General features: G+C 40.7%; 1 protein-coding gene across 1 annotated transcript in view; it reads left to right on the forward strand.

Moving 5' to 3' along the window:
- Nucleotides 1-763: 763 nt before the first annotated feature.
- The window catches only part of CUNH6orf163 (chromosome unknown C6orf163 homolog), a 28078-nt gene continuing 11148 nt past the window's right edge, over nt 764-17693 (forward strand). The window contains exons 1-4 of the mRNA XM_004388993.2: nt 764-911; nt 3347-3441; nt 4966-5073; nt 14172-14374. Coding sequence (XP_004389050.1) covers nt 764-911; nt 3347-3441; nt 4966-5073; nt 14172-14374 — 554 coding nt within the window. The remainder of the gene's footprint in view (nt 912-3346; nt 3442-4965; nt 5074-14171; nt 14375-17693) is intronic.

Here is a 17693-nt window from a genome sequence, read left to right on the forward strand (position 1 = left end):
GAACCCAAGGTTGAGTAAGGATATTGTTGATGTGAGATTGTTAACCATTGTCATAGGGCACCATTTGTAGTAACTGTTAAATGAGAAACTATTTCGTTCTGTAAGCCTTCATCTTAAGTGAGAATAGCAGCACAATTGGAAGAGCGTAGTCATTGTCACTGAACTGTGCATGTAGAAATATTTGAAATGGTGTATCTTTGACTGTGTATTTTCACCAGAAAAAACGGTTGAGAAGTTGGAGGGTTGACATGCTGTGGGGTTGTTAACCAATGTCATAAAACAGTATGTGCACTACTGTTTCATGAGAAACTATTTGTTCTGTAAGCCTGCACCTGAAATACAATAAAAAAAAAGAAATTTAAAAATAGAAAAAAAAGGGAGCATCTGAGAAACTGAAAGGCTGCACCAAACTCCCTTTTGTCATTATTTCAAGTAGCTTTTGTGAGCAAAGCTTGTCTTACCTAGCAACAGTTGCTAAGTAAGTTGACAACTTGATTTTACAGTCTGGGAGGAGGTATTTGCTAAATCCCCAAATCCAGCACCCCTGCCTTATGTAGCAGAGGCTTTCAGTGCCGTTTTTAACAGTAGGCACATGACCACTGTCTTACCATGGCGAATCATTTCACCCTCACCAGCATCTAGTATTGGCCTAAAACCTTGAACCTGTTTCAACTTCCTTAAACTTCCAGCTTTTCTTAAAACTGCTTTTTCTGATCCTAAGAATATTTTAACTGTGCATAGTAGAAGAATCTTAAATTTAACTATGATCAGAAATCCAAATTACTCAAGTTTTGTTTGCTGTAGTGTTTGTAATAAAATAATTCCAACAGCTCCTGTTGGGGAAACCTTCAAACGGATCTATGAATACAAGCCACTTAAGACACGCTTTTATACACACAGAGATATACTGGGTAAGTGACTTTACTGTTTTCCTTTGTTCTAATTTTACATAGCATTATATGTAATTCTTCCTGTTACCCAGACTTTATCAGCTCTTCCCTGGCCTAAGTCACTTGTCCCTAGAGGGGCATCTGTTTGGCATAATGAGAAGAATATAGGTTGGAATCTCAGCTTCTCCACTTACCAGTTGTGTGCCGTGGGCAGGGTATTTAGCCTCTCAATCTGTCTATATGTAAATAGGTATATTAATACCTCCATGCAGGTTCTTATGAGGCTTTAATGAAATATTTGTACCTATTATATAGCCTGGCATATAATAGACAGCGTTAGTTCTTTTCTCCCATACCCATACTTGGGCACCTTCCACACATATAGGATAATACCCTAATAAGTGGGTGAAAGAAACTATAAACTTTAATTAGTAGCTGGTGATATAAATGTAGGTACACATAGATAACATGAGAATATTTACTGTATATACACCTCTCATAGGCAAATCAGATTGTAATTACATATTTCTATCTTCTCTCCTTTGTTCCCATCAGAGTTTCAGTCTGATTTTCAGCCTTATAAATGTTTTCCTAAGGACTCTCAAAATGCTTCTCTGACCGTCTCTTCCTTTAACATGGCAAACTAATGGTAATTTGACTTCACTTCTGATCTTTGGAAATACAAGAAGCTAGAGAGTGGAAGGCGTTTTGAAGAAACAAAAATGTAGAGTGATATTAAATTGGAATCATCCTCTAAAAGTTTGTCATACCAAAAATGATTTTAACTTTTAGTAAATGTTTGTTGTTGTTGTTAGATGCCGTCAAATCAGTGCCGACTCATAGTGACCCTATGTATAACAGAACGAAATGCCGCACAGTCCTGGCCATCCTCGTGATCGTTATGCATCAGCCCGTTGTTGCAGCCACTGTGTTAATCCATCTCATTGAGAGTCTTCCTCTTTTTTGCTGACCTTCTAGTTTCCCAGGCATGATGTCCTTCTCCAGGGACTTGTCCCTGCTGATAACATGTCCAAAGTATGTGAGACTTTGCTTCTAAGGAGCATTCTGGCTGTACTTCTTCCAAGACAGACCTGTTGGTTCTTTTGGCAGTCCATGGTATATTCACTATTCTTCACCAACACCACAACTCAAAGGCATCAGTTCTTCTTTGGTCTTCCTTATTCATTGTCCAGCTTTTGCATGCATATGAGGCAATTGAAAACACCATGGCTTGGGTCAGGCACACCTTAGTCCTCAAAGTGACATCTATCACCAAGCTAAGCACCATGAAAGATACACTGTGGTATAAGATGTGCTCTCTAATTTCAAGGAGTTGATCATCAAGGCCTAATCACATAAAACAGTTAACAATTCAACAAATGTAAGATGTGAGAAATGAATGGAACAAAGAATAAGTATTAAACACTAGATCACTATGTGTGGTTTCAGCACTCAAGGGCTCGTCACCTGCATAGAGTTCTTGAGCTGCCTCTGACAACACACTCTGGCAGGAGATGGGCAGAAAACCAGCGCCCAACTCAAAGAGCTCAGGTCTCATCTCCGGGTCCAGCTCTGTCCCTGTGTATCTGATATTGTATGGTCCTCTAACTTCTCTAGGCTTTTATTTTTTTGTCTGGGTAGGAAGGGTACTGTTATGCAAATGTTATTAGTTGGTAATCAAATGAGATCACTGACAGAGAAGTGCTAAATTTAAATGTTACTATTGTAACCACTACTTCTGAGCTCACTATAGAACTGAAGCAGCTAAACTCATGAAGACCCACACACTAAACCGTGGCGTGTTGTTACTGTTGTTGTTAGGTGCCCTCGAGTTGATTTCAACTCATAGTAACCCCATGTGACAGAATAGAACTGCTCATAGGGTTTGCTAGGCTGTAATCTTTATGGGAACAGATCCCCAGGTCTTTCTCCCATGGAGCCCCTGGGTTAGTTCAAACTGCCAACCATTCGGTTAGCAGCCAAGTGCTTAACCCTTGCTACACCATAAACTGCAACATATAATGTATTGAAGAAGGCATTCTGCACCACTCTCCTGATGGGGATAGCACCAGCACCCAGATAGGAGGAGCAGAGAGAGAGGAGCTGTATAATGTTTTAATACATCTTCAAAACTGGGTCCCTGTCCTACTTTGGGTGTGTAAAGTGTGCTTCCTTTTTGCAGAACATTTATTTCACTTTAATTCCCTAGTTGCCTACTGTGTGGACTGATGTGATGAGCGGAATGGCTGATTCAGTCCAGACCAAACAATGCTGTGAGTTCACTTCTAATTTGTTAGGGAGAAATTTACCCCAATTATTGGTATTTTTAAAGAAAAGATTGAAGTCTAAAATGATATATCTCTTAGATAGCCTTAGTAAATAACTAGATATTGGTGAAAAGGAAAGCCAGGAAATAGTCTGTGGATATTTGTGATCATTCTTCTCCAAATACACAGATATTGGAGCAAGTATTCAGAATAAAGAAGAGGAGTTTCGAGAAGCTATACTCAAAGAACACATTGCAAAAGCAGAGGCTGAAGTGTGGGCTAAGGTAAAAGAAGTTAGAAATGAACCTAACATGCATCTTTATAGTTCTTTCACTTTATTGATTTATCCCAAATTATAACGTAGCATAGTCAACAACATAGATTATGGAATCAGACAGAACTGCCTTTGAACCCCGGCCATCTGTGGGACCCTGGGCAAGTTCCTCAACCTCTGGAGTCTCAGCTTCTTAATCTGTAAAAAAGGGATAATAATACCTTATGGGGCTGTTCTACTCTGTCCTGTAGGATCACTATGAGTCAGAATCAACTCAACAGCAACAGGTTTGGTGTTTTTTTTTTTTTTTGGTAGTGCATTGCTGAGAGGTTCAGTGATATATTGTGCCCTCTATATGGATGACTCCTGACTCCTGCTCCCTTTATTCTCATTTGATTAACACAAATAAATAAAAGAAGAAGAACCAAGAGGACATTCTTGTTGACAACTGTTTATTATTCCTTAAACTTTAACATGCAGACCATCTGTGCAGTATTTAATACCCCCGGACTAAGTGCCTGTTTTTTTCATCATGGCCTGCTCCCCTTTTTATCCCCTTTCTCTCCTCCACTTCTCTCCAGAATCCTTGATACCCTACCCGTATGACTTCTGAGTATCACAGGGCCATTTGAATGTGTCAGGGCTCAGAGTGACATCCCAGACACATAACTGAAGCAAAGCCTTAATCTCCCAGCCCCTACTTCTTCTAATCAAAAGTAGAATGACATAAATGATTTGCTAAAGAGAATTAAATGTTTTCTGAGGGTAGGGAAAACCACAATTCCTAGAACAATGTTATTTCTCAGTTTCTTTATAAAATGGATATCATAGCAAATAGCACTGGAATTGTCCAGTATGAGTCCCAGCAAAAGTTTAGTATGGAAGTATTTTGAAAGGAAAACATACTCCAGTACAAAGGGTGATATATATAAAAATCTTAGTAGTCATCTATTTTTATCAATAATAATAAAATTAAAATCAATTGTGAACCATTAATTATATATCTTGATAAAAGGGAATGATTTGTGAATGATCTACAGTTTAAATATGTCTGTCTAATATTCTAGGCCTTCTTATCAAATAAAGTAATAAAGCTTCTTTCTGAAGACTTGATGCAGGGGATCAGGAATGACACTCAACCTCTTGACTCAGCTCCTAGATTTGTACATCTTTATACTTTTCAGTATTTTCCAGACGTTCTACAATGAGCACGTATTATTTCGATAAGCAAGCAAGAAGTAAAGTGCCAAAGAGAAAAGAACCCAGCAGCCTACAGTAAAACTGCCATATCTTCAGCAATTCCTGAAACAGTGTTATGAACCAAGTGTTGAGATGTGTTAGGGCATCTCTGGCTAAGGCAGCCAGTTAGCTTTGGGAAGTTTGAGCTGGGAACAGAGCAAGTAATTAGGGACTCCATGGTGGTTGCTAATTTTCAGTAAACTTGAAAACCTGATTTATCAGCATCCCAAATAATGATGAATTTCCCTATGCTTATCGTGATATATAATAGATAAATGGATTCTTTTTTTCAAAGGCCAAAGAACGCCAAAAACAAGCAGTGGAAAAAGCACTTGAAGAAGCAAATGACAAACACAGAATTGACCTTCTGATTCTGGAAGAGAAACATCAAAAAGATCTACAGGTTTTTATACAGGCTTATTTGTTGTCTTTTTAAAAGATACGTTAGTGAAAGCCCTGGTAAGGGCAGGAGGAAAGAAAATAATATATAAAATCTATGTTGGTGTTTGTGAGGTTCTAGTAGTAGTAGTAGCATTTAGAACTTATCTAGATTCCTTAGTGGCAAGAACCAGGATCAGCCCAAAGCTGATTTCTGTGAGGTAGAGGTCAGACATACCTCCACTCTCCAACTTCTTTATCATTTCTGATACCAGCTGTCTTCCCCCACAGCACTCTCTGCTTCTGTGCTGGGTTGGATAATTCGTTGCAATGACCATACTCACAGTTAAATGGTTTATTAAGGAAGTAAGAAGGTGCAACTCAGGATCAGGATCAACAGGCTACAACTCGGCATCAGGATCAGGAAGCATGTAGGCAGAGTCTGGAAGGCTCCCCAAAGTAGAGAGTACATCCCTCCTTGAGTTCAGGACAGCTCTCTCAGCAAGCAGGACCTCCTTTCTGCCATGCACATCTCCTGTCAGCCATTCAGGCCTCCTTTCAGCCCCCTCAGAACAGGCCTCCTCTTGGCCCTCTCAGGAAAGGCCTCTGTGTTTGGCCTTCCGGCCTTTGGCCTCTCCACTGCCCACTGACCCAGCTCATAGCCAGTGTAGCATCTTTGTTCAGCTCTTTTAGCTACATTCCTAGCAGTAGGTTTCTGCTATCACCACCAACTTTGCCACAGGGTCCCTTCTAGGCCTGTTGCTGCTACCTCTGCCGCACGACCTCTTCTGGGCTTCTCACTGTCTTCAGTGTTACAGTCCTTGACTCATGTTACAGCTATTTTAGGAGGATCCTTACCTCCTCTCTGTCTAGTTCTTCCCTCTTCTTGCCTCACTTGCCTTTTCTCCTTTCTTTTTTACTCTTTCTGAAACCTCTGTGGGGTTCACTGCAAATTTCTCGTCAGTATCAAGGCATGACCCTCCCAGCAGGGCCTTGAATTGGCCAGTCTCCTTGGGAGACCATAGTCATTTCATTTGCATAGTCTGTTTTATATTGACTAATCCCTGCAAAGTGTGTAAAATAAACCAATCACAGGGCAGGCTGCAGCCCAGGGCCAGACAAAAAGTATCAAATCATCAAGTTGCTTAAAGCTTACCCAGGAAATGTCAATCAACCTTGACAAAAGTAACAAACCCTCTGGGGGTAGAAAACTAGGGCAAATGTAACTCCTCAGGGCTTAGGGGAAAAGTCTCTCAAGCTGTTTTACCAAAGAACCAAAGCAAACGGCCACATAAAGGAACTCAGTCCACCACAGTGTTTCATAGAGGTTGGTTGAGAGTTTCATAGAAGAGTTGTGGGATCTGTGAGGGGTGGCATTCTCTATGATGAATTCTATGGCAGCAGTGATGAGTGAGTGAAGGAGAATCCCATAGCCTTACCCACCACATTTCTTGCCACTGGCTCTTTCCTCTGTCTCATTGCCTTTCTTTGGGTCTTTGATCCTGAATGCATCATGTTCCTTCCAGCTTTGCTGTATTTTCCAGAATGCTCTTCCCATACCTTCACCTTGCTTATCATCCTTCAGATCTTAGCTCAAACATAACTTCCTAAGGTAAGCTTTACTGGGCCAGCTCTGAACTTGCTGCCCATACACTGTCGTGATACCCCTTTCTCTGTCATAGCAGTCATCGTGGTTGTAAAGATCCGATGGTGTGCTTAGTTGTTTAATGTCTGACTCCCCCACATGAGCACAGCCTCCATAAGGGTGTGTCTGTCTTGTCACCACTTTTGCCCCAGTGCCCAACACAGTGCCCTGAGTTAACAAGTGCTTAAATAGTTGTTGAAAGAATGAAGCCAGCCGTTCTCCTTCTTCCCCTGGGCTCTCTGATTGCATACTTTAGCTAAATTTACATTTGCTGCAGTGCCAAGAGGGACATCTGAGCTGCAGGGACATTTCTTGCAGGACCAGAGGTCAAAAAATGAGGGGACTCTTTCTAACCTGTGACCTGTTCAAGCACATGACTCTTGGTAATTAGTAAAATTTCTGGGCAGAGGCCCAGGCAGTCAGTGTTTAGTTCAGTGCCTCAGTTACAAAATCTGCTCAGAGGAGAAGGATATGGAACTATTTTCACACTTTGGCCAAGAGAGGGACAGGACAGGACATGGTTCAGGTGTGATGATGCATGGGCAGAAGCTGGAGGGAAAGTGGCAAAGGTCCGGCCCCAGGTTTGGCCTAACTTAATGAGAACATAACTAATGAACAGGTCAGGACCACTGGCCGATTTATTCATTGTTTGGGCAGTGAGCACCTACGTATATCAGATCTGAAGTAGGTAAGAGTAAATGGACGGTCCTTGTCCCCGGGAGACTTGCTGACAGGAATGGGGCTCCTCCCCAGGGTTCCTACATGGGAGTAGAGTGCTTACTACTTGGTTCCAGTCCCCTACCTCAGCCAGGCCTTGGCGTGGTCCCTGAGGGGTTGGCTGAGTGACCCACTGACCATCCGCTATTTCAGTTCAAAACACGAAAAGCATTTATTGCATGTCTTAGGCAGGTCTGCTATCCAGCTGGCATGTACCAGTATGGCCAGACTGGTTCCTACAGTATTGAGATACTTCTCTATCAGTTGATAAATTGCCACCCCCCAGACCACCTATCACTTGGTTGTCCTGGTTGCTTCCCTGTGCTCCCTTCATGGTTTGACTGAAGACTGGAGGGACTCAGGAAGACATTGTGCCCGCACTCTCTGTTAGTCCGAAACTAAAGCCATTCCCGAGGCCAACTCTTCAGACAAAGATTAGACTGGACTATGGGACATAAAATGGTACTTGTGAAGAGTGTGCTTCTTAGCTCAAGTAGATACATGAGACTAAATGGGCAGCTCCTGTCCGGAGGCAAAATGAGAAGGCAGAGAGGGTCAGGAACTGGTTGAAAGGACACGGGAAATCCGGGGTGGAAAGGAGGAATGTGCTGTCACAGTACAGTGAGAGCAACTCGGGTTACATAACAATGTGTGTATAAATTTTTGTGTGAGAGACTAACTTGAATTGTAAACTTCCAATTAAAGCACTTAAAGCAAAATAAATAACAGGCTAACTCTTGGCTTGGTAGGGGCTCCAGCATCCTGCCCCAGTGCTACAGCCAGGGCCATTCTGATAGGTGGCCCCTGCCATACTGGTTGATACACATTTTGAATAACATTCATAGTGTTAGGTTCTGAAGATACAAGGATAATTTAGATACGATCCCTGTTTCAAGGAATTCACATCCTAATCTTCCTTTTAGTAGTTTGATTGTACCCCATATAGCCTTTGGATGGAGCTGATGCACTTAGTGCTTCTGTAAAAGGAAGTCCTGAGAAAATTTATAGAGCAAACGTTAGAGGGAGGTTGACCTTTCTGAAATATTTGTCTAGGGTTTGAGAATTTACACTGAAACCATCATCTCAGGGGTGTTTCTTATAGATGAAGAAGTGATTTGTCTAGAGGAATGTGTAGGATTGTTATTTTAGCTGTAACATACACAGACATAGACATCAGTACTGTTTCTCAGGGATTGCCTTTGAACCACCTGGTTATCTGGGAGCTTAACGTGCAGATTCCTGGCCCTCCTCTGACCTATAGAATCAGAACCACTGGTAGCATTTTTAACTCATGACTCAGGTGATTCTCACATATATTAAAGTCTGAGATCACCAATCTGCAGCAAAAAATCAAGTTCTCCTAGAATGTTGTTGCTGTTGTTGTTAGGTGCCGTCGAGTCAGTTCCAATTCACAGTGATCCTGTGTACAACAGAACAAAATACTGCCCCATCCTCACGATTGTAGTTATGCTTGAGCCCATTGTTGCAGCCACTGTGTCAGTCCATCTCGTTGAGGGTCTTCCTCTTTTTTGCTGACCCTCTACTTTACCAAGCATGATGTCCTTCTCCAGGGACTGATCCCTCCTGATAACATGTGCAAAGTATGTGAGACAGAGTCTCGCCATCCTTGCTCCTAAGGAGCATTCTCCTAGAATACCTCATATTCGCCTAGAATACCCAATATTAAATACTCAGTAATAAATTCTGGTATGTAGAGACCACTATCACTCTTATATTATGTTAGGGATTTGGGATAAGTCTCAAATGTCTGCTATTAGATAAAATGTCAGGATCTTATCTGATGGACAGGTGGTACAGACAGTCCCTGGTTATGAATGAGATCCATTCCTAACTGTGCCTTTAAGTAGAATTGGTAGGTAAGTCAGAACAGGTGCATACGGTTCTTATTTAGCCTTCCCTAGGTGTGAGAAAAGGCGCAAAGTCTTTTCAGTGATGTAAAAGCTGCACGTGTAGCAAGTGAAGGTGATTGTGATGAAGAATTTGTTGCGAGTAGGGGTTCAATCTTTTCAAAGTGAGGGCAAATTTACATAACATTAAAAAGCAAGTATGTGTTGTCCTTAAGTTGTAAGTCGGTTCGTAACCTGGGGACTGCCTGTATTTTAGAAAGTTGTTTATCTTATTTAAATACAATAATATTAAAAAGTAAATGACAAGATGGAAGCTAAGGGAAAATAAGAAAAATTAGGTAGGAAATGTGATGAAATCTGGGTGAATTTACAACTTAAAAATGTATGTAAGCCATGAGGTCCTTTGCAATTACCACTAATTTGACCTTGAGCTTTCTGGCAGCCAGTGCAAAGGGAAATTCCATGAATCATTGTGTCTATAAGGTCAAACAAATCTGGTGCTCAAGAGAGGCCCAGACGGTCCTAGTTGTGATACCTGAGAGAAACTTCTCACGTGGGAGACATTCTCCATTAGATCTCTGTCAAACATCTGTATAGTAAACATGATGGATTTCATAAGGCTGCTGCTTATACAATCTTGAAATGTAGGCTGGGTCACTCAAAATGCATTCCAGTAAAAGTAGTTTAATCGGGAAAACTCCCATTGAATAAGAACACGCCAAACAGTAGATTTTTAAATTATTTTTGTAGCTTTAATATATATTTCAAATGCTATATGAGGCAGTGAAATAATTTCGGTTTTACTAAATCATTACATAGAGAAGGCTAAGTTTGATATTCTGAATCCTGTCCTAGAACCCAGCAAAAATAAAGGGCTGGGATATCATTTTAAAATATATGATTCAAATAGAAATGCACTTTTATGACAATATTTCATTGATTTAAATCTTAACTACCTCGCAATCGCAATTATTGAGCAAGTAATTGAAAGTAGAGAAATAAGTTAAAATATCCCCTAAGGAGTCAGATAAAGGCCTCTGGTTTATTACTCATAGCAGAACCTCTCCACCCTCCACTCAGATCTTATTTATGCTTTTGACAACCTGAATCTAATAGACATGGTTGTTTAATTTTCCAAATCTGAAATAGAGTAAATGCTGAAAACTAGAAATGACGGGAAGGGGCACAATGACAGCAGTTAGGATGAGGAGTCCTCAGCTCAATGGCATGAGAAGAACAAGAAACTTTATAAAAAGTAGTCATCAAATCTCAAAATGCACAGTAGTCTGTGATCATTTATGACAGAGACAAATGGCCTTATGAATTTGAGCAATTATTATGTACAATATAACATTTTTAACCCAGGGCAATAATTCATCTTTGTCTACTGAGCCCGGATCATCAAGAAAATGTAACTCGTGCTCATATGTTCTTTTTATGTTAAAGATTTAAGTGTTAAATTTTTAGAAATGTTTTCATTCAAGATATTTATTATCAAAAAGTCTTAGTGTGTAAGGGACAAAGCTTCTGCAGTGTGGAAAACCCAGCTAGCACTAGTAAACAGCAAATGTTTTCCAAAAAAAGATTTTCTAAATACATGAAATGAGGCCACTCCGGAGAGATTCTCAAAGCTGATGTCTGTTTCCATTCTTTGTTTTTCACCCTTGGAGTAGCCAAAGTGAGAAGCTGAAAACGTTCCTTCTGAAAGTCTGACTAGCAAATGGTCCCTGGGTGGTGCAAACAGTTATCATGCTCGGCTGCTAACTGAAAGATTGGAGGTTCAAGTCCACCCAGAGGTGCCAAGGAAGAAAGGCCATTGAAAACCCAATGGAGGGCAGTTCTACTGTGACATATATGGGGTCACCATGAGTGAGAATCAGCTAGACAACAACTGGTTTTATATAGCAAATATTTTGGTTGTTGAAATGCTTTTCTAAGATGCTAAGAGCTATTTCAGTTTCCCCTGAAACTTAGAGTTCTCTTGACTTTTTCTTAGCTTCAGCTGTACATTTCTTTTTGGAAACATTGTAAGTGGAGCTGGCTTCCTCAGGAGCCACCACAGAAAGGGGTGGTGGTGGGTAAAGGGATATGAGCAAGCTTCAACCAGGGGAACTCTGCTTTTATTGGTTTTATTTTTTTCCACTTCTGGGTAAGATTTCTTTTTTTATTTTATTTTATTTTATTGTGCTTTAGATGAGGGTTTACAGAGCAAATTAGGTTCTCATTAAACAATTAATACACATATGGTTTTGTGATGTTGGTTGCCAACCCCACGACATGTCAACGTTCTCCTTTCTCGACCTCGGGCTCCCCATTACCAGCTTTCCTGTCCCCTTCTCCCTTCTTGTCCTTCCTCTGAGCTGGTGTGTGCCTATTTAGTCTTCTTTTGTTTTATGGGCCTGTCTAATCTTTGGCTGAAGGGTGAACCTCAGGAGTGACTTCAGTACTGAGTTAAAAGGGTATATGGGGGCCATACTCTCGGGGTTTCTCCAGTCTCTGTCAGACCAGTAAGTCTGGTCTTTTTTTGTAAATTTGAATTTTGTTCTATATTTTTCTCCAGCTCTGTCTGGGACCCTCTATTGTGATCCCTGTCAGAGCAGTTGGTGGTGGTAGCCGGGTGCCACCTAGTTGTGCTGGACTCAGTCTGGTGGAGGCTGTGGTGTTGTGGTCCATTAGTCATTGGACTAATCTTTCCATTATGTCTTTGGTTTTTTCTTCATTCTCCCTTGCTCCAGATGGGGTGGGACCAGTGGAGTATCTTAGACGGCCGCTCACAAGCTTTTAAGACCCCAGACTGCTATTCACCAAAATAGGATATAGAACACTTTCTTTATAAACTATGTTATGCCAGTTGAGCTAAATCTCCCCCAAGACCATGGTCCCCAGCCCTCAGGCCAGTAATTTGGTCCTTCAGGAGTTTGGATATGCCTATGGAGCTTCCCTGACCTTGCCTTGGTCAAGTTGTGCTAACTTCCTCAGTATTGTGTACTGTCTGGGTAAAATTTTATTTGAAGAAAGGATTCTGTAGCTATAAAAACAAACAAAAAATTAAAAAAAAAACAAAACAAAACACTGTACTATCTTTTAAGACTGTGATTTCTGGAATGAAAAATCAGTTGATGAATTTCTTGAAAGACTCCAGCATCATAGTCAGCAATGAAGCTAGAAACTGGCAGTCAAAAATCTTATTTCTATCTCTAGTTTTTCCACTGACTTACTTTGCGATAGAACTTGATTTATGTTGTCTTAATGTCTTCCCAAAAATAGAGGTAAAAATTTACCTTTAAACGAAAATTTTGAAGCTCCTGAACAGAATTAATTGACCCTCTGTCATGGTTTGAATTATGTCCCCAAAAAAATGTGTTTATCAGTTTGCCTGGGCCATGATTCCTGGTACTGTGTGATTTTCCTATATGTTGTAAATCCTGCCTCTATGATGTTAATGAGGGAGGATGGGAGGCAGTTGTGTTAGTGAGGCAGGACTGGATCTACAAGACTGAATTGTGTCCTGAGGCAATCTCTTGAGATATAAAAGAGAGAAGTGAGCAGTGAGACAGGGGGACCTCATACCATCAAGGAAGCAGTGCCAGGAGCAGAGTGCGTCCTTTGGATCAGGGTCCCTGTGCCGAGAAGCTCCTAGTCTGGGGGAACACTGATGAGAAGGCCGAGAGAGAGAAAGCCTTCCCCTGGAGCTGACACCCTGAATTTGGACTTTTAGCCTACATTACTGTAAGGAAATAAACTTCTCTTTGTTAAAACCATCCACTTGTGGTATTTGTTATAGCAGTACTAGATGGCTAAAGACACCCGCCTTCCTGGCAAATATTTTTACAACACTCTTTGCATGATTAGGTTGTGGGTCTCCTCTACTAGACAGCAAATCACTTGAGCATGAGGACCCCAGCATTCTTCTTGTGTTTGTATCATCTAGCTGTGCCCAGCAGTGTGCCTGGCACATCGTGGAGGTAGTATTTCCAAAATGATGACAGGTTTTCCTTTAGGATTGTTTGTGAGTCTGTTTTCCTCAAGTCCTGATTCGACTAGCGCCTTTTTTCTTTATTTGGCCTAAGACCGTCCATGGGCCCTTCTACCCAGGAACAATGGAGCACTTGCTCCTACCCATTGCCATAGAGTAGATTCTGACTCATGCTGACCCCATGTGTTACAGAGTAGAGCTGCTCCGTAGGGTTTTCTTGGCTGTGATCTTTGCAGAAGCAGATTGCCAGGCCTTTCTTCTGCAGAGCTGCTGGGTGGGTTTGAAGCTTTAGATTAGTAATCGAGTGCAAACCATTTGCACCACCCAGGAACCTTCACTTGTTCCTGATCCCTCCATTAACAAGAAAGGACCCCTTAACTCTAATGGGGAACTAGAATGTTTGAGTGAAGGTAAGGACTGGCAGACAGGTTCCTGTAACTGCAGGAATGTGCAACTGTTTTCTGCATCAGCCTTAGGTTCCCACCTACCCAGGAAACACTTAAGGAGACACAGTAATTATTTCTGCCACTTTCGAGGACTGACCTCCTGAGGGAGAATTGTATTATATATTTTAAATTATATATAAAGATAATATGACACTATAGAATATTTGGAAAATTGAGGAAAAAGACCATTAATCTTATCCTCCCCCCGCAATGCAACTATTTTCATTTTTGAATATTTCCTTCCAATATTAGCTATGTACGTATTTATCAACATAGTTTGCATCTCTCCGGTTTTATTTAATGTTGTGTAAATGCAAGGTTTCCATGTTGTACACGGTTTTCTTCTAAATCATCAGTGTTAACAGGTGTATATCCCGTTAGGTCAATGAACTATGATTTAAATAACCTCTTAGTGTGCATTTTTGAACATTAAAGCTATAATGTCTAAACCTAGTTTTAATGTTGCTTAAGGATGTAGTGGATAAAACCAGGTTAGAGATGCATCAAAACATGGAAGAAGAAATGAAGAGAGAAAACTTGGCTGCAGAACAACGCATGGTCCACAGAATCCAAAGGATTATGATGGAGTGCCACAGGGAGAAGGTCTATGCTGTGGAGTTAGCCAGGGCTGAGGAAAGGCAGATAGCCCAAGAAGAAATCCAGGCCCAGAAAAGGTATTCCAGAAAACATAGTTGCAAATTAGTATTTTACTTTTATCAAAATCAACTTGGAGAAAGGGATAAGGTTAAGGTATATATGTGGATATTGCTCAGTTTTTGTTTTTACATTTTTATTATGGAGTATATCAAATATATAGAAAAATATATAATATATTCTAGACTATGTATATGTGTGGTTTAAAGGAAAATAGCATGAATGCTCAAGGACCTACCATCCAGTTTAAGAGGCTGAAAATTACCAACATTTCTAAAGCTCCTATATGTTCTTCCCGGATCTTCTTTCCTTTCTACCCATCTCCAGGAGGTAACTATTGTCCTGAATATTGTGTTTCTTATTCTATATCACCAGTTTTAAGAGGCTATGGAAAGGAATCAAGAAACATTTTTCCATAAACACATAAAATTCGACCTCGATCAACTAGCCTAGATCATACTCTATTGTGGATGCGTTAGTTTTTGGTTTTTTTCTTATTACACAAGTAATGCATGATGCTATAGGAGAAGTTGACATTATGGAAATCTATAGAGCAAAAATTTCAAGTCCCAACTCACTGCTTCTCATCTCTGGCTTCCAGTGACAATCATTTTCAATACTGGGGTCTGTATCCTTCCATACCCTTTTGATGTATTTACAACCATATATAGGTGCATAATCACAAATCATTTTATATAAATTAGATCCTATGTACATATGTTTTAAGAATACCAAGGTAACCATTTTTAAGTATGTAATGAACATTTGATGGAATTGGCCAATTTTCACAGGAGCCATTCTTAGGGATTTCCAGGTCCAAAAAAAAATCGAAATTTCCGGGTAGATGTTAAGTGACTTGCCGAAGGTCACTCAATGTTAGCGGCAGAATCAGAACTGAAACCTCCATGTTGGGCCTCCTAGACTAGGGCTTGTCCCTTCTGCTTTGCTGCGCTGAGTTAGCAAGCAAACAAATTCACTTGTGTATAATTAACTGATAAGATCTTCCTCCTTAGAACCGTTTAGAACAGGGCCCCAGGTAAAATCCTGTAGGAGGTGCAGATAAATAAGAAGAGGGCTGCAGCTGTGGCATTTTCAGTGGTACCTCCCTTCTTGCATAAACTACAAATCATTTGTGTATATAGAAAAGGAAGGCGACAGAGGATTTCGAGATGAGGTTGGAGAAGGTGGTACAACTCCCGAAAGGGTTGTGGTCCACGTAGTGGAAGATAGTACCTTCTTTTCCTTTCTCCTCATCCCCTGCCTGCCTGCCTGCAGGAGCTCTGCCTCTTCCATTGGAGCCTCTGGGGCCACTCCTCACTCACACCAGCAGTCTCTTGCTCTCCCCCTTTCTGTATTGCTTTCACCCCTCTGGCCCTTTCCTCAATTTTGAATGGAGCGTTTTCAGCGTCCACCTTTTATTGAATCAGGAGACTAAGATTAGGGAATGTCCATGTCCATCATTTAAGTATATCTAACTCGAACATCCGTTTTGTTCACTGTTGTGTCCTAAGTGCCTTGAAGAGAGCCAGGCACATGGGAGGCATTCTTAAAATTTGGACAAACAGCCCAAATTTGTTCTACTCAACTGACCCCACTCTGCAGCACATCAGATCCTATCTCTAAACTTTGCTTGATTCCAGCATTCTTTAGAGCATTTGCAGAAACTAATATATGGAGAGACACTATTGTTGAAAATTCCACTGTAGAACTTTTGACTATAAAGTTTCATCCAAGGCTTAGGGTTCAGAACACTCACATGTTGTATAAAATTTGTTAAATGCACAGAAAACATTTTTATGGGTTGAGGTGGTAAGATTCTGAACAAATTACCTAGGAGACACTGGACTCTTTCTCTTGAAGTTAAAAAAATAAATAAATAAACATCTCTGCTTGGAAAGGTTCTAAGCATTTTCTAGCCCAAGGCAAAGGCATGAATGAAGTGACCACTCAGGAATCTTTGTGGTCATGGCTAAAATTCCTAATGACAGCTACCCTTTATTCAACACCCAGCACATGCAAGGCCCTTTGCATACTTCTTGCACTACTTCCCTCATATTCTTTCCTCGGGGGGTTCTATCATCCTCTGTATCTTCAGATAAAGACCCTGAGCATTACAGAAACACTAAGCAAACTGCCAAAGGTCACATGAAAGGAGGTGGCAGGGCCTGATTTGCCACAGAAGCTTATGACCTTCCATTATGCTACCCTGCTCTACAGATAGAGACATTATGTGAGATATCTAGAGTGTTTTCCTCTTTACTGGAATTTATCAAGTTTCTTGTGTGTATTTGGCACTGAAGCTCTGGCATGAAGAAGTAAGGGCCCTTCCTCAGGATTACATGAAATAACTAAAGTATGGCTGCCCCATATGAGCAAACCTAGATGGACTGGTACAAATAACACATAATTGCTGCAAGAGTTCAAAGTCCTACAAAGAGCAAGCAAAGGATGGGTGGGATGTGTAGTGAGGTACGTTTCTTGGAGGAAGTTAGTCTTGGGTTGGACCTTAGAGAGAAGAGAGACGGAAGAATGAGAACAGCATGAACAAAGACATGGAGATGGGGAGGTGTGAAATATAATGAGGTACAGCCAAGGCATGGTATCATATAAATGCACTGCTGGAGTTTGTCCTTTGGAAGTGTCCCCTGCCCCCTTACCATCAGGGCCTCTATAATGCCTGCAGCCCCAGCTTAGGGGTATTACTAATCCTTCTGTCAGACCAGGGAGAAATGGGTTCCCAATGTCCCAGGTAAAGAATCAGAATGTATTTTCCTTATAAACACAATGGCTAGAAACAGTACTAACAGTCTTGTTGCTCAAGTGAAAAATAGATTAATAGCTTATTTTGGGCTAATAAGGCAAACTGTCTGCTATGTTCAACAGTGCTTCAAACACTTAATGTACATTGAGTTTGGGGAGCAAATTCTTTCATAATTTAAGAATTTCCTGTGAGGAAATGAGGCACTATATCTTACTGTCTTAAGATCAAGGGTTTTTATTACTGGACATAGACAAGAGGATTGAAATTGAAAGTTAGAAGATGAAAAGTTCACTTAATAACTAGGAGGGAAGGAACACCTATTGATATTTTCCTTTATATCTGTGAGCAATAAATTTCATACCATTTCAACAACCTCCTAAAAATAGTGAGGAAAAGAGCTAAGAGAGGCCCTAACGGGAGCAAAGGACAAATCAATTGCTAGAATAGGTTCTCCAAGCTTTATTTTTTCCCAAGGGCCCAGTGGAGTTTTGTTATAGATTTTAAATTATATTTTTATTTGGTAACTTATTTTGGAACCCACTTTTTAAAACACCAGATTAGGCTCTCTCTCTCTCTCT

This window comes from Trichechus manatus, unplaced genomic scaffold (assembly GCF_000243295.1).
Source record: "Trichechus manatus latirostris isolate Lorelei unplaced genomic scaffold, TriManLat1.0 scaffold00226, whole genome shotgun sequence".
Classification (NCBI taxonomy): domain Eukaryota; kingdom Metazoa; phylum Chordata; class Mammalia; order Sirenia; family Trichechidae; genus Trichechus; species Trichechus manatus.